The following is a 16,488-nucleotide window of genomic DNA, read 5'->3' as shown; positions in this document are numbered from 1 at the left end:
ACATTTATTTTTTATTTTTTAAATCTGCTAATAATGAATTGGGAGTTAGAAAATTTGCGTTAAAAGCAATCTGGTTTGGAATTATTAAAAAATATAGTGTTTGGAGCAATTTCTGTAAATTGAAATATGTATTTTTAGCCCGAGATTTTTTTTATTATTGAAAAGGTCATAATAAGGCTTCATTTTCACATCCATATTACAGCTTGGCCATGAGTTCCAATAACCTGAACTATCATAGTGATCTAAAATACTAAAATGTGTCATTAAACCAGCAGTTAAGCTGGGACTTGTGGCCGTAATAGGGACACTAAAATGTCTATAAGAGACTTTTTGTTATATATTTTGCTCTGCTGAGTTGCAACATAATAATAAGAAGTAAAATATATCCGTTACAACACAGGAAGAAAGACGAAATAGAGAACTCTTCTGGCTACTAAACTTCATTCTCATGCAAGTCAGCGGTTAAAAATGTTGTTATACCCACACAGATGAGTTCCCTGAGACAGCTCGGAGGTTTCAGGGCCTTATGTTATATATTTATATATGTATATTTTATACGTGTGTGTGTGTGTGTGTGTGTGTGTGTGTGTGTGTGTGTGTGTGTGTGTGTGTGTGTGTGTTTTTTTCATGTAACAGACTTTAAAATAAATAAGTTTTGAAATATTGTGAAAAACTCCCACCATTTCAATATGGGCAATTTCCTATTATATAAATTTTACCTAAAGACAGATGATACAGAGGAGAGCAGCAGCGGACAATATAAATGCTTCCCCTTGAGATCAGGGCTTTATGCTCCAAGGAGAGTTTTTGTTGTCAGCGAACTTGAGCATGACCTTAATGATTCCCTATAGGGAAAAAAGTTCTGCAACTTTTTCCCTTAGGACATGTTCAGACATAGGGAATAATTTCTACTTTGGATAAAAATTTGGCTGAAATCGGCAATGAAAATCCGCTGCTTCTTCCCAATAGACTGCAGCATGCTCTGCTTTTAGCGTAAATTTTTCCTGTTACATGTAAATGGGGTTTTGAAAAACCCATCCACTTGTATTGTACTGTCAATTTCTGTGGATTTGCGCTGCGGTACCCGCACTACAAATCTGCAGTGAGCTCGCCATGTCTGAACATGCCCCATAGGGAAACAGAGGTGCTTTAGGGGGTTGTCTTCTCTTTCTAACGATTTAAATAACCTGGTCGCTATTGACTGTGGCAATTAACAGGTTAAACGAGCAGGATCGCGCTCGAGCGCGATCCCACTCGTTACTGTGAAGTATATCATATGGAGCAAGTTCACTCCGTGGGCCCATTCTATACTTCACCTACCCGACTATGACGTATGGATATGTCAAATGTCTGGAAGGGGTTAAAGAGCCATAACTTTTTTATTTTTCCATCAATAGAGCAGTGTGAAGGCTTTTCTTTGCGTGAGGAGTTAACATTTTTATTGGCGGCATTGAATGTACCATGTAATGTACAGGGAAACTGAAAAAAAATTCTTTGTGGGGTGGAATTGGTAAAAACTGCAAAATCTTCCGTTGTTTTGGGGTTTCGTTTTTACGGCTTTCACATTGCGATAAAAACGTCAACTTAACTCTATCCTACTAGTCAATAAAAATTCTACTATACCAAAGCACCACCATCGATCAGATATTTATGGTGTATCCTAAGGATAAGGCATTAATGTGATTTCTATGGATAACCCCTTTAATACACCTGCATGATATATAGGGGGTGCAGAGGAAGCAGTAGCACCTGGCCCTGATGCTTGAGGACACCCAAGGGCCCCTCCAGCACATAAGACACCAGTATCATAAATAACACATGATAGGTGGGGCATTGGTACAGATTTTGCGCTGGGGCTACGGAGCTTCCCTTTACTCCTCTAATAATATTGTTTGCTATAAATACAGAGTACTATAATTAATAGAGGATATTATGTAGATTTTATAATGAAGCAAATCCTTATCCTTCTCATGAACTTCTCCTTTCTGAAATTTCCCTATTCTATATACAGAGAACTGCCACATATCTTATCTGTTCAGATCTGAAATGAGTAAAAGTAGATATAATATGGCTTCTTATAGGAGGATGCTTGCTACAATGTATCTGCCGGTGAAATGATCTAGAATATTGCAATGTAATGTGTATCCGTCTGTAGAAGGCTCATTGGAAGGTGCACTGATAAATCTGAGATATCATGTTCTACAAATGTTCAAGATTTTGAGTAAGAAAGACATTACTTAAAGGGGACAGTTTAGAAAACCAATTTTTCTAATACCCTATTATCAGGGAGGGAATATAGTCAGGATCCTCATCTTATTAACTAGAGAAGAGATCAGCTTCAAAGAGCGACCCAGCTCATCCATGTATTACACAGACATCCTATTCATTTCAATAGGCACTGTGTAATGCCTCATTTCTCCTGTGATGGCGCTGCAGGGAAATGAGACACGTACTGCTGGGTTCCTTTAAAGATCACAGCTAATCACTGAGGGTCTCAGCAGCAGGATACCATGTGATCAGCTGATCGTCATGGGATCCTTCCCACAAAAAAAAAGGATTGTCCAAAGTGAACAACTCTTTTAGAAATGCTTTTAATCTCCATCAGGGATTGGCTGTCGTATCATATGTCAGCCATTTCTAATGAAGATTAATCAGATCCTATGTGATCAGCTTATTGTGGGGGAACCCATCTATTAAAAAGAGAATGTCCAAAGTGGACAACGACGGAAATAAAATGACCTGGTCAGTAGATATGTTAGATGTTGAAAATGGGAACTGGTCATATAAATCACAAAAATTATATATTTGTGTTGATTTTGGGACCAAATGACAAATTTTAAAGACCTTACAATATGTCTTTATTTGATGTGTTTTATCGTATATATCGTGAGTAAAATGCCCTCAAAAGTCTTGTGGTCAAGAGATAACATAAAAACCCACAGTGAAATGTTTCCACTGAGAAAATGTGTTGAAAAGTGAAGCCCTTCCTTCCTGTCTCCACACCCAAGATTTTTTTTTTAATTGGATTATGATGTTTCTGACTGAGTATCCTTGAGCCCACCAAATGCAAGTGATTGCTCCAAAGTCACCTCCAAATGGAGTAGTCTCCTGCTGGATCATTAAAGCCCATTATTGTGTCGAAGCCAGTGCCACCGGGAGATAACCTGATACCCAAGTGGGTTAGTCCAATCGTGTATGAACATGTTTCAGATATAACAGCCCTAGCTGGAATTGTTCTCTCTAGTAGCCAAAAGAACCGCTCCTCTAGGAACGGGGGAGGGTACAGGTAGGACATGACATTTGGTGGCAGTAGTGAATTCAAGAATTAGGAAGACAGAATCACCTGTCTCTGACTTTAACTGAATAATTTGTTACCTCCATGGTGGCGAGGTTTAGCAAGGGGTGGATAAATTAGTGGCAGGGCCAATGACCGGTAAGAGGAAAGTGAAGGGTTCTTAAGAATCAATTTAAAGTGTTGTCTGCTTTATACTCCCTGATAGGGCATTTTGTGTTATAATAGGGTTGTCCCTCAATTGGGACCTCCATCAATTAGCTGGAGGAGAGAGCGGCAGCAAAGAGCAGCTCTGGCTCTGAAGGACCCGGCATGTTTGGGTATTCAATGGACGGCCCATTGATTTTAATAGGCACCATGTGATGCTTCATTTTCCCTGCGGTAACAAAAAAACCTGCTGTTAGGCTATGTTCACACAGGGCGGATATGCTGCGCAAAAGCAAACCAAAAATAAAAAATAAAATCATACTTACCATTAGCAAAGGCGACGAGTCCCTCTGCCGTCCTGCAGCCCGGCCTGCTGAGATGACGTTTCATCCCATGTGACCACTGCAGCTTGTGATTGCCTGCAGTGGTCACATGGAATAAAAGGTCACCCAAGGAGGCCGGCCTGGAAGAAGAAGCACAGAATTCTGGGAAAGTATAATATTTTTTTAGGTTGCGATTTTTGTGGCGGAATTGCAGCTTCCCATTGAATTCAATGGGGAAAACTCGCAATAAAAAAAAGCAGTGATTACGCAAATACAATTGACATGATGCGGATTAAAAAAAAAATTTTCTCATAATTTAGCAGCATGTGGATGAGATTTTTTTTAAATGATCATTGCCTGAGCGTTGTTAGTTTATCCCATGTCAGTCTTGCAAATGGTCCCTTAGTGTTATCCCGTTCCTGTTGTTACCCGTGCCCTGTTACCTGTATCCCGTGCTGTGTTCTTGTTCCTGAGCCTGTTAGTGTTGGAGTCGTGTCCCACTGCACCTGCTGTCATCTGCCACGTCCAGTGTCATCTGCCACATCCAGTGTGATCCACCACATCTGGCGCAACCTCCTGCACCTGCTGTCATCCGCACGTCTGGTGTTACCTGCTGCATCCACCTCCATCCGTGTCAAAGCCTCGGCCACTGTCTGGAGTATTCAGGTACCCTAGTGCGGGACTTTGTATTGCTGGGGTGCTCTGTTGTTTGGCCAGCTTCCTCCCCCGCTACGGTGGTGCGGCCTTGTGGGTCCACGCTCCCACAGACCGTGACATAGGGTTTAAAGGGTGAATACCTGGGCTCCCCTTGGACCCCGCTCACTGGTTTAGCCCTAAATAGAATCCCTTGGTGACAACATTCGTTCACATCATCCTCTAACAATCTCTTTAATCCCTGTAACACACAATAAAATGTCCATGCACATTTCCATATACATCAATCTTAAAAGTTGTACCAAAGGAGCTCCAAAAAATATCATACAGATGTGTTCTTCCTTATCTCTTCTCTTAACTAAACATATCCTGAGATGTGTGGCGCGAGACGGCCAGCTTTGGAAAAAAAAACTGATTTCATGACAATCTGTCGCGAGACGTCTAAGCTATATGTGTCCATATGTGGTCATCCAGTGGTTGTGATGTAAATTGCAGCCAGTCAAGGTTTTTGATAGCATTTCGCGATATTGTAATGAATTTGTTTCTTGAGAAATTGGAGTCCTTAACCGAATTCAAGCACAGGTAATGGTCGACACATCTGTATATACTAATTCTAAACCAATAGCTCCAGCTACAATGGAAAGACTGAGTTGGAGTCGTAAAAGGGGTTCTCCACTAAGGACCTTCCATTTAGCCAGAGCAAAGAGCCACTACTAAGAGCCACTATAGTGTTGGAGGTCTCAATGTGAACATGTTTTACCCGGTCGTCCATTCATGTAAATGACTGTTGTGTAACACTACATTTCTATAGCAGGGCACATGGTGGTTGCTATAAATTTCAGCAGGTGCCCCCTTTCTTCAATCACCATTTTTAGAGGGGTTATTCTTACTGGACAACCAATATATTCTCCTGACTGCACAACCCCATAAAGTGACAGTAGTATGATTAATTTGCTGATGATGTCGAATCCAAGATGATGACAATGTTTTGCTATAGAGAAGTCATCTGGCTCCATCCATAGCAAGGTTATTAAAGAGTATTATCAAATACATATAACTTCATGAACAAATCAAGAGACAAATGAGACTGTGATCTGTATGTAAAGGATCAAGCTTTATACTTCTGCACAATACAAATACAATATTACATGAAGTAATTGGCGCAGTTTACCTGGAGGTAAAGTCATTACCGAAAGCCTAACAATACATGAAAATAGGTGGCAGCAGTATAATAAGAAAATATCATTTATTGTCTAGAGCAGGGATCTCCGGCCCGTGGCTCTGAAACTGATGCGAAACTACAACTTCCAGCATTCTCTATCATTCTTCGGCTGTCAAGGAATGATGGGAGTTTTAGTTTTGTGTCAACTGTGCATTCACAGGTTGGAAGTTGTTCATGATTGCATTACATGACACAAGAGCTTATATTGTGTTGAAATTTACCCCAATGTGTCTGAGATGGTGAATTTAGATGGTGCGCCCCATTGGGGACAGATATGAATGGAGGCAATCTCAGTGCAACGCTACGAGTGTCTTGGCGCTATATATGTTTAATGGAAATAAGATAATGGAGATCTTCATTATTACTGTACTTGAAAGTTGCAGTAGATGTCATTTTTCTGTCCTTTTAATTCCTAGAAAACAAAAATTATTAACAAAAAGCGAAATATATCATTGACTGCTATCTTAGAGAACATAGTACCAAACGATATGCAGCTAATGCCATTGCCATGCCCCCTAAACACACATTCGTTTTGTGTATGCAGCTCCTATGCATGGCTATGTTTTTTTGTATGGTTACAGAAAACAAACAAACTTTGTGTAGTCAGATCCTGCAATCACGTGTTAAACTCTTCCATCTGCCTTCTCTTTTATTGTCTGTAGGTTAGCAAGTAGATGGAGTGGAGTTTGCACTGGGTTTGCATAGGAACTTTATACTTTTATACACAAAATGGTAGAATTTTTTTTAATGAAGACTATTTGCAAAGTTATTTCATTTTTATTTTATTGATGAATTGAAACAAAAAAATAAATAATATGTGTATATACATATATATAAGGCACAATCTTTAAGTATGCACACATCTTTTAGATTTGCCAGGTGTAGAGAAACCTATGGAGCAGTTTTGAAAAAACATTGTTTTCACTGCTACCTATTGTAAGACATACTATTTGAGTTGAATACATTCCTGGTTTCCACATAATGAACTTCAGGATAGAACTTCTAGTTAGAAAACTTACCTTGAACCTTCAGGACGATACTTCTACTGGTGGTCACGTTATTTTCGAATGTCACTGTACAGGTTAGTAATGACTGATCGTCCTCGATCACTGGAATAAAGGTGAGATCGACATGATACGTCATTGTACCATCTTCCCTACTTTCCGTATATCTCTGTGTTACTCCATATTTTTCAGCTATTCCGTCCCATGTGATTTGCGGAGATTTCCCAGAACATCTCCCGGGACTTGTGCAATTCAGTGTTACCTCCTCACTAGCAACAATCCTTCTCACGTGAGATATTTCTGGTTTATCTGATAAATCTATTTAAAAAAAAAACACAAAATAAGCTTATGAGAGGGCTTTTATATTGTCTAGATTAAAATATCCTACCATTTTGCAAATACAGCTCTTATGCAGACCTATGTCTCTCCATGCCTATAGACTACAAATAAACCTTATATAAAGGGGCATAGCTATGGAGGCTGCAGAGGAAGCAGCCGACCCTGGCATTGGTACCTGAGCTGGCAATGACCCCCTCTGCCACATAGGAAGACACCAGTATTTTAGATGTTACCGATTTTGCACTGGGTCCCCCAAGTTTTAAGTTACACCTCTGTTTAAATAGTTGGATCCTGCAGTCACATTCCCTACTATTTGTTAATTACCTCTTACTAACCTACTGAATATACATTAGCAAGACATAGGGACAGATCGCAGTGATCAGACTACACCCAGGGTTTTTTTTTTTGCAGTCTGTAATCAGGGAGACACATTGGTTTGCAGAGGAGCTGTATACATAAAATGGTAGGAGATTTTTAATCAAGAAGATTAACAAAAGTGGACATACCCTTCAATGTTTTAATTTAATCATTCATTCATTCTGAGTTGACAAATCTGCTTAAATTATATTATTTTTCAAAAACTCTGTAGTTTGCAGTTGATCACAGCCAGTAGATTTACAGATCCAAAGAAAATGTGACATATATAAAAAACCAATACTACTTCTCAAGTCACAATGTCATCCCCGAATCATGTCTTAAAGTGTAACTAAATGTTTAACAAACTTGTGATATGTCATAGTGACATGTCAGAAGTTTGGATTGGTGGGGTCCGAGCACTGAGACCCCCACAATCGCTAAAACTAAGCATCTGAAGCGCTCGTGTGAGCGCTCAGCCGCTTCGTGTCTGTTCGGCTATTTCCAGAAATGAATGTATCTGAGTACAGATTCAATAGAAAGTCTATGAGCCCGTAGACCGATACATTTATTTCCGGAAAAAGCCGAACAGACACAAAGCAGCTGAGCGCTCACACTAGCGCTTCAGCTGCTTCATTTTAGCGATTGGTGGTGGTTTTAGTGCATGGACCCCCACCAATCAAAACTTCTGACATATCACTATGGCAAGTTCGAAGTTTGTTAAACGTTTAGTTACCCTTTAAGTTCATCAGGAGACATTGGAGGTAGAATAGAAATGGCAGTGCTATAGATGTCATATATATTCTACCATTGGGGGTGCCATGAAGCAAACACTCACACTTCTCCTGATTAGAGATGAGCGAACCGGGACAACCGAACCCGGTTTCGGTCCGAACTTCAGGAAAAGTTCGGTTCGCAGCGAATCCGAACTTTACCGGGTTCGGCCGAACCCGTTTTGACCGAACCCGGCTACATTTTGGCGCCTGCCACATGTTACATCTAAAATGGAGGATTACAGAAGATCACCTGACATCAGGCTACCCCATAATGCCTTGCAAACGGCTCTCCCAGCCAATCGGGAGGCAGCATAGGGGCGGGCTCAAGCCTGCAATAAAAGTCTATGCACGGAGCTCAGCGGCCATTTTACAGACAGGAGCTGTAGGGATAGCATCTCTGTGCAGTAAGGGAAAGCTTTAGGAATCTAAAAGGCAGGAATTCAGAAATCGAAGGGGCTCATCCACTACTCACTACTCAGCCAGTGTGTGAATACGCTTTTATAAGGGGCTCATCCCCATTGCATCCAACTTGCAATACAGGCAGCCTTTGTAGTAGTGGTAGTAGTAGTACTACAAGGCCCAGCATTCCCTGAGTGCACTGCAGCGAGGCTGATTGAAATTCTCATTCATTGCCATTTGCCAAGCCAGTGTCCGTGTGTGAATACGCTTTTAAAAGGGGCTCATCCCTGGAATAACAATCCAACTTGCCATACAGGCAGCCTAGAAGTACTACAACGCTCATCTCTACTCCTGATGATAAGCCTGCCACACCAAAAACATCACCAGTTGGGAGGATAAATGGGTGAGAATTAATGCCCCAGTTGAATTAACTACTAAATGTTGGTAGCAAGAACTCAGTAATATTATAATATGTATTCAAAGTGTCCTGTCAGAGCCAATAGGCGCCAATGTGGGGGCAAAGTACTGCAGTTCACGACTTCCTACTTCTTAGGATTCTGCCACTTAAAGAATGCCTAACTTTTCTGGTGACTTTTCAGTATAAACTGTCAAATGTGTATACATGAGTAATAACACTATTCCTGGCCATTATATGACTTGAACTCTGAGCTAGATGGCGGAGACTAACAACTATGATGTCTTCTATAAAATGCACATCTATAAGAGGAGAATCCTCCTTTCATATCTCTATCTATTATACAAACAAACACACACACACACACACACACACACACACACACACACACACACACGCATATATTATATATATATGTATATATATATATATATATATATATATATATATGTGGAGAAGACCACACAGCAGTAATGAGCAGTGTAGCTGCGAATCCAGGAGTGGGGTGACATAGAAACATAGAAGTCTTACCAGCAGTGTGTGTTTTTTTAGATCTGATTCTTCTTCCTCCCCCAGATCCTCCTCCCCTCTCGATAGATTTGTATGCAATGCGTCTGTGTGACTCACTCTCTCTATGCTCCCTCCTCCTTTTCCATCCTTCCCTCTCCATAGACTTGTATAAGCAGTGTGTCTGAGTCACTCCCCCTCTACTCACTCCTCCTGTTCCACCCTCCCCTCTGTATAGACTTGTATGCAGCATGTCTGTGTGACTCACCCCTCTATGCTCTCTACTCCTGTACCACCCTCCCCTCTCTGTAGACTTGTATGGGCAGTGTGTCTGACTCACTCTCTCTGCTCCCTCTCCTTCTTCACTCTCCTCTCTCCATAGACTTGTATGGACAGGCAGTGAAGAGACACACGCATACCTTCTGCAGCCCGTCAATTCTGCTTCGTAACCAGGTACAGACTTTGCTTGTCAACACCGGGGGGCAGCAGATTACAGGAAGACAGATATTAAGTGGCAGTAAATTCACACGGAATTTGCATGAATAATTTAACAACATTTTAAAAGTAAGTAAATTATAAAGTTAATCTATATCGGGTATACTATTAGATTAACATAAGTTCTTTGAGAGATTAGTCTCCATTTAAATTTACTTACCAGTCACATTCACACTGACCATTGAGCTCCGAAAACTATCATTTATAGAATTATTATTATTGTTGCCTTCAAATCTAAAAAAATAAGTCCCAGAGTCTTCTCTCCTGGCGTCAGTTATAGTCAATGTGCAATCTCCATTATCTGGATTTCCCGTCAGATGGAAGTTTTGTTTTTCGACACGCTTAGATTTGACGTTAGACGCTACAAATGTAGCTGCAGTGAATGGAGTCTTAAGCCAACATCCTCTGGAATTCCTGAATTCATTTCTAGAGGCAGCAGTAAAGCTACATGGAATAGTGACACAGAGCCCCTCCTGCACACTGGCATTATGAACAACATAAATGGAATAACCAGGAATTTCCTGACACGTGATACCTGGAGAAAGACAGATGAAGAACAATATGTTGAAGTATGTGTTACCCATTCAAGAAAATCTTTGCTTTAAAAGAAAAATAATAATAATCCTGCCTGCTTGTTCCTTTTTTATAAATTGGCACAGTATTTAACTTGTTGTAGCAGCAGCAGTTTGTACTCCAGAGCTGATCTTCCATTTCTAACTAGGAACTTCAAGCTTCAGCCATAGGATGCCATTTTGGATGCTATGGAGAGCTGTCTCTTGTCACCCAGTCACCGAATCTGAATATGAGTGTGCGTTGACCCTTTCTTTGCCCTTCTACATTTTTTGCCATGTAAGCCACCCTTGTGTATTTTACTCACACAGTCACTCCCTAATGCTGTCTCTGCCTAATCTAAGTATATAACAGGATGGCAACTAGGGTACTAACAATGCCATCTCTTCCTCTTAGGTTTCCATTCATTTTAGTGACGGTAGCTATCAGACACAACCTGTAAATATTTTTGGCAGCGGTATTGTGTTAATAGTGAGTGCATCATGGGACATATTACATTAAAAAAAAAGAAAATAATAGCTTTAAAATGGCTGTCTGAAATTAGAAAATAGGGTCTGCTTTTAAATTAAAAAAAAAACAAAAAAAAACAGCGCCTCTATTGTTCATTGGTTGTGTCTGGTATTGCAGCTTAGCCCTATTCACTTGAATGGGGCAGAACTGCAATACCTGACCCAGCCCATGGACAAGAGTGTTTCTTTAAAAAAGAAAACCCTATCTCAGAGATTTTCTAATCTCTAATTTTTTTTCAAATCTTTTTACGTAAAATCAAATTTTTCAGAGCAATGCATAAAAATATGCACAATAAATGGAACCTTTGTTAGAAAAAAAAGTTTTTCTTTAGACTCCTATTTTTTAGGTATGCTCTTTACATTCAACAGACTGAGAATTTAGGAGGTCATTGTGCTGGATCCCAAACTCCTGAGAAGATCAGCAATGTCCCCACTATTCCCTCAAAGGGCTGGTAAAGCCTATTTCAAAGCATAAACCCCATTTCCAGACTCTTTACTGAAGAAGCAGAATGTAGTGACTGCGCCCTATTGTTAGAACCAGGATTTCTTGGTATAAAAAAAACACTTACTTTGCCAGAATAGCGGAAGGAAAATGATGGGAATAACCCACATGCTGAAGCCCTTTATCTGCCTCTTCCTGATACTGAGATGAACCCTTGATTCACCTTATGTGAGATCTTCTTTTTAATGTTCTTTCTTCTGGATGTAAAAATCTTTAAAGTCTTCATCAACTTCTCCTTTTTTTTATATTTCCTGTTATGTAAAATTATATTTCTACATTTTATTTCCAAGCATCCTATTGCGTATATCGCTCATGCCACGCAAGTAATGGCTCCCACCAAGTCTAGTCCGTCATAATCAGTTAATGCGTGTCCAGTGAAATTTACATTACAACAGACAAAATACTCATTTGTGTATCACAACTTTTTCCGGACCTTCTAGAATGTTCTCTATAAGTTGTTACAATTTTTGAAAATTAAAAAATATATAAACAATGGTACATATGAATGTTTTTACTATTCTTCCTCTCGTTTTATAGATTTATTTATTTTACAGTTAGAATATTGGTTCTTTGATAACAGAAAAAGAAGCAACCACTTCCTTCTGTATTATTAAAATACTATGATACTAGCCAAGTGTGGTCCATGCTGTAGATAATACTTCACTATTGGCATTGCTATATCACACTATTCACACTATTACAGTTTATAGGCATAGATATGTGGTTGGTGTGTATACAACATTAAGACTGCAATTCTTGTTTGGCACTGCTATGTGGCTAGCGCTACTTTTTGTCCGTAACCTTTGGTGGCCCTACTATTTGGATTGCACTACAATCTTGGGCTGCAGGCAAGGCAGGATAGTGGTGTATGTGTATATGGTTGGATTACTGAGTAGGTGCTGCTATATTTGGCCCCAGTGTGGAGATAGCCTGCTATGCCTGGTTCTATAACAGAATATGTAGACATACAGAATAGATTTTAGTGTTTGAACTGTATGCAGTGAGCTCCCCCTAGTGGTAAACGCAAGCAAGCAAAACAGTTCTGTTCCACTAGCAACAATGTAACGGACCCTATAGCAGTTGTATGCCCTGTGTAAGGTGCAGAGCAGCCAATCCCTAGGGAAGGTGCTTTAAAACTATGTTGTTATGCATGTTAAAGGGGTTTTCCAGACCCTAAAAATTGATGGGCCATCCTCAGGATAGGCCACTAATAGCTGATTGGTCGGGGTACGATTGTCGGGACCCCCACCGATCAGCTGTTTTGAAGGGGCCGCAGGGCTCGTATGAGCGCTGCTTCCCCTTAATTTCCCTTACTTGTTCACACTATCAATCGCCGACAAAGCAGCAGCGGCAGTTCACAGTATTGCATTCACCCATTGACGTCAATGGAGGAACAGGCTGCAATACCGGTGAATCGCCACTACTTCCGTGTCGATGATTCACAGTGACCAACTGGAAATGAAAGGGAAGCAGCACTCGTACGAGCGACGCGGCTCCTTCAAAATAGCTGATCGGCGGGAGTCCCTACAGTCGGACCACGACCCATCAGCTATTAATGGCTTGTCCTGAGGATAAGCAATCAATTTTTAGGGGCTGTAAAACCCCTTTAACAGTTTTTTTTCCCTTCTAGGCACAATTATTGGAGAAGGACTATAGTAAATACTACTGTCATGTTGTCCTTATTTCAGTGTGAAATGCTCCTTATTGATTGTAAATGCTGTAATATTGATTTGTTTCTATGGCTATGCTGCCACCTGCTTGTCAGGCGGCATCACATGATGTGGTGCTGTGTTATCATGTGCAAAGGACCTGTGGTCACATGAGTATCTGCATAGCTCAGAACAAGAAGTCACAGAAGTGTGCTGCTCATGGTAAGAGGGAGGAGCCAGTATGCGTGCCGTGGAGCACACATTATAGGCAGAGGTTCTGCTACTGATTAGGGACAGTTAATGTGGCGAGTGCCACGTGGCCAGACTGAGCAAAGTGCTGCTTAGGCAGAGGAAGCAGCGGGGAAAAACGAATTAGTCCTGTGAGAAAGTATCCCCGGGTTGAGAAAGCTCCTCTGCAGCCACGAGTCTGTGACGCAGCTGATATTTATGGAAAGATCGATGGAGCTGGAGACTCGTGTAAAGCATGCGGAGTCGAAGTCTATGGCTCAATGCAAGCAATGCGTATTATGTGCGGTTTTGCCGCACGGATTTGCGTGCGGCAAAACCGCAGCATAATACAGAACCAGTATAGGCAATGAGAGTCCAGCATTTTTTGGGAAGTAAATTGATCCGTGTTGCGTATTTTTGAAAACCCACCAGCATGTCAATACATCCCGGGATTCCGCTTCCGAATTCTATCTCCCTAGTTCTGGAGAAATACGCATCAAAACCTGCAGCATGAAAACACAGCAATTTACACAGCAAAACGTATAAACCGCACTGAAAGTCGCATAAAAAAATGCACATTCAGGTGTGTTCTTTTGCTGCAAATTTCTGGCGGTTTGCTGCGTATTTTCCACCGTAAAATACGCAACATGTGCTGTGCATATAGCCTAAGTGAGAGAAGCGGCCACTAAAAGCTGTGACTTGTCAGATGAGGCAGAAACCAGTGTGGAGACCAGTGGAACGAAAGCCACTGCGGGCCTAAGGCAGGTGGAGTGGAGTCTCTCTCCTGCTGTGCTGATCATAGGGACAAACAGCCAAGGAGTGAGCGTGGTGGCTGCAGTGATAGAGACTGTGCCTGAGACTCCTGAGTACTGACGCTGCAGAAGAGGGAAGCAGGTTATCGCCAGTATAAGGTCCTGTTCACACTGAGTTTTTTTACACGTTTTTTTGATGCGGAAATCGCGTCGGAAAACGCGACAAATACGTCCGACTATGCCTCCCATTTATTTTAATGGGAGGTGGAGGCGTTTTTTCCCACGAACGGAAAAAACGCTCGCGGGCGAAAAAGAAGCGACATGCCCTTTCTTCGGGCGTTTACGTCTCTGACCTCCCATTGACATCAATGGGAGGCAGAGAAAGCGTATTTTGCTGCATTTTTGCCTGTGGCGCTCAATAGGCGCGAGTGAAAAACGGTGCGAAAAACGCTGCGAAAAACTGAATTTTGAGGCAGAAAAAAACTCTGTGTGAACAGGGCCTAAAGCACCCAGACGAACCGCTGCAAAGATAATGTGAGGGCATTTAAAGGGGCAGCCAACTGTATGATAGACAGTTTAAGGGTACGGCCACACGGCGCGGCCCTGACATGGTCGAAACGCGGCCAACAACCCCGCCAGCACCATGTAGGAACGGCTGACAAATACCTCGTTAAATGGTATTCCGGTGACATGCGCATGCGCACTGCCGCTCCATTCATTCTCTATGGGAGCGCCGATGATAGCCGAGTGCAGTGTTCTGCTTTTTCCAGCGCTGCCATAGAGAATGAATAGGGGGTAAGATGTTGTAATTTACAAAATTGTGCGGCCATAAAGGGTGTATTAATTCATGGGCGCACGATTTTGCACATAAAGGGACGGTTTACCCGCGTTAACATGCGGCCACTAACAGGCTGTTTGACAGCCGCACCGAACGTGGTGCCGGTGCGGTTGTTAACCACGCTGTGACCGTGTCAGGACGGCTCCGTGTGGCCCTACCCTTAGTGTAATACCTCCTTGTTTATACCATTTTGCTTGCTGTGTCTTCCAGTGAGATACCGCCAAGCGTTGCCTGTGTCTGTGACATCCCCTGTCTCGGACATCTCACACCTGCCTCTATGGTCGGTACGCCATAGATCTTTGGGAGATCTTTGGACTGGTAGAAAATTGCTAAACTTGTCCTTTCACGCTCATCTCCAAAAGTTGATGTTGCAAATCATGGTGCAATGAAGAAAACAATGTCTGTAGATGTTCATGGATAGATTGTGACTATACACGTGATTATTTATTGCATCAGTATAACTGTAGGATTATAACAGAAGAGAAGCAAAGGATCTGGAGCTTCCGATGAACAAGAAGGCATACGGCATCGAGGAAAGAGGATCCATAAAGAGTCGACATGTTATGAAATGAATTGGGTCACTTTGTTGTACTATATAAAGTAATGGGCAAAGTTGGTTGTGCCCTATAGGAGTTCTACATGAAGTGGAGAATCACATGAAAATAAATTTTGTCTTCCCATCATATGACGGCCATGAACCCAATCCAAGAAAATAGAACGTAGTCCACATAGTGAGTCCAGTGCTAGTAACTCGATGATTAGGGTGTCTGGTTGGCACCGCTCGATATACAATATGAGGATCGTTCTTTATCTTCATTGTACCCTTATTATGTAGTAGATTTCGTTATTCTGTCCTACTAAGTCCTTAAAACAAAAGTTAATAAAAAGAAACAGAATTAGACTGATAATACTCCACTATGATCACAGCCGCTCTCTATTGGGGATGGGGTTCTGAATTGTGGGGACCACTTTCTATGACATAATTGGGTATGTAGACAGGGTTTGCCCAAATGGTATAAATATATAACAAGAAAGAAGTTTGAATGGCTGGAGTGCAAAAAGTCCTCATAGTGTATCATTCAGTATTGCAGAGAATTATTGAATAGCTTAAAATGAGTGTCTACCTTTATAATCCTGTGCTAATTCACTTCTAATTATTTATCTTTATGGTTGTCAGAGCTCAGTTTTTAATGTTCTAAATCCATAGAGTTCAATGATAAAATGATGTCTGCCTACAGTCACCACTAGGGGGAGCTCAGGAGCTTACTGCATACTGTTCATACATGGAACTCAATAATAACACAGTATGCAGTAAGCTCCCTCTGGTGGTGACTGCAGGCAGAGAGAATTTTAGAAATTAACTATGTTTATACAGAGGATTTGGAGCTTTGCATAAGAGCTACAAACAATATAGAGATGTATTATGAATTTGTACAGCACAGAATTTTGGACCTAAAAATGATAGTGTATCAAAAGTAGAGATTCATGTAAATGGAAAACTCTTGCAGAATAT

At 41.2% G+C, this 16,488-nt stretch overlaps 1 protein-coding gene across 1 annotated transcript in view; it reads right to left on the bottom strand.

Annotated features, from left to right (window-relative positions):
• The window catches only part of LOC142662676 (sialic acid-binding Ig-like lectin 5), a 38,596-nt gene extending 26,915 nt beyond the window's left edge, over positions 1–11,681 (bottom strand). The window contains exons 1-3 of the mRNA XM_075840888.1: positions 11,576–11,681; positions 10,088–10,462; positions 6,658–6,960 (exon numbers count right to left, since the gene is read on the bottom strand). Coding sequence (XP_075697003.1) covers positions 6,658–6,960; positions 10,088–10,462; positions 11,576–11,618 — 721 coding nt within the window. The 5' untranslated portion in view covers positions 11,619–11,681. The remainder of the gene's footprint in view (positions 1–6,657; positions 6,961–10,087; positions 10,463–11,575) is intronic.
• Between the last annotated feature and the right edge of the window lie 4,807 nt (positions 11,682–16,488).

The sequence above is a fragment of the Rhinoderma darwinii genome, chromosome 10 (assembly GCF_050947455.1).
Source record: "Rhinoderma darwinii isolate aRhiDar2 chromosome 10, aRhiDar2.hap1, whole genome shotgun sequence".
NCBI classification, from domain to species: Eukaryota; Metazoa; Chordata; class Amphibia; order Anura; family Rhinodermatidae; genus Rhinoderma; species Rhinoderma darwinii.
Note: the sequence above shows the minus strand (reverse complement) of the source record. Positions and strands in the feature narration are given on the sequence as shown.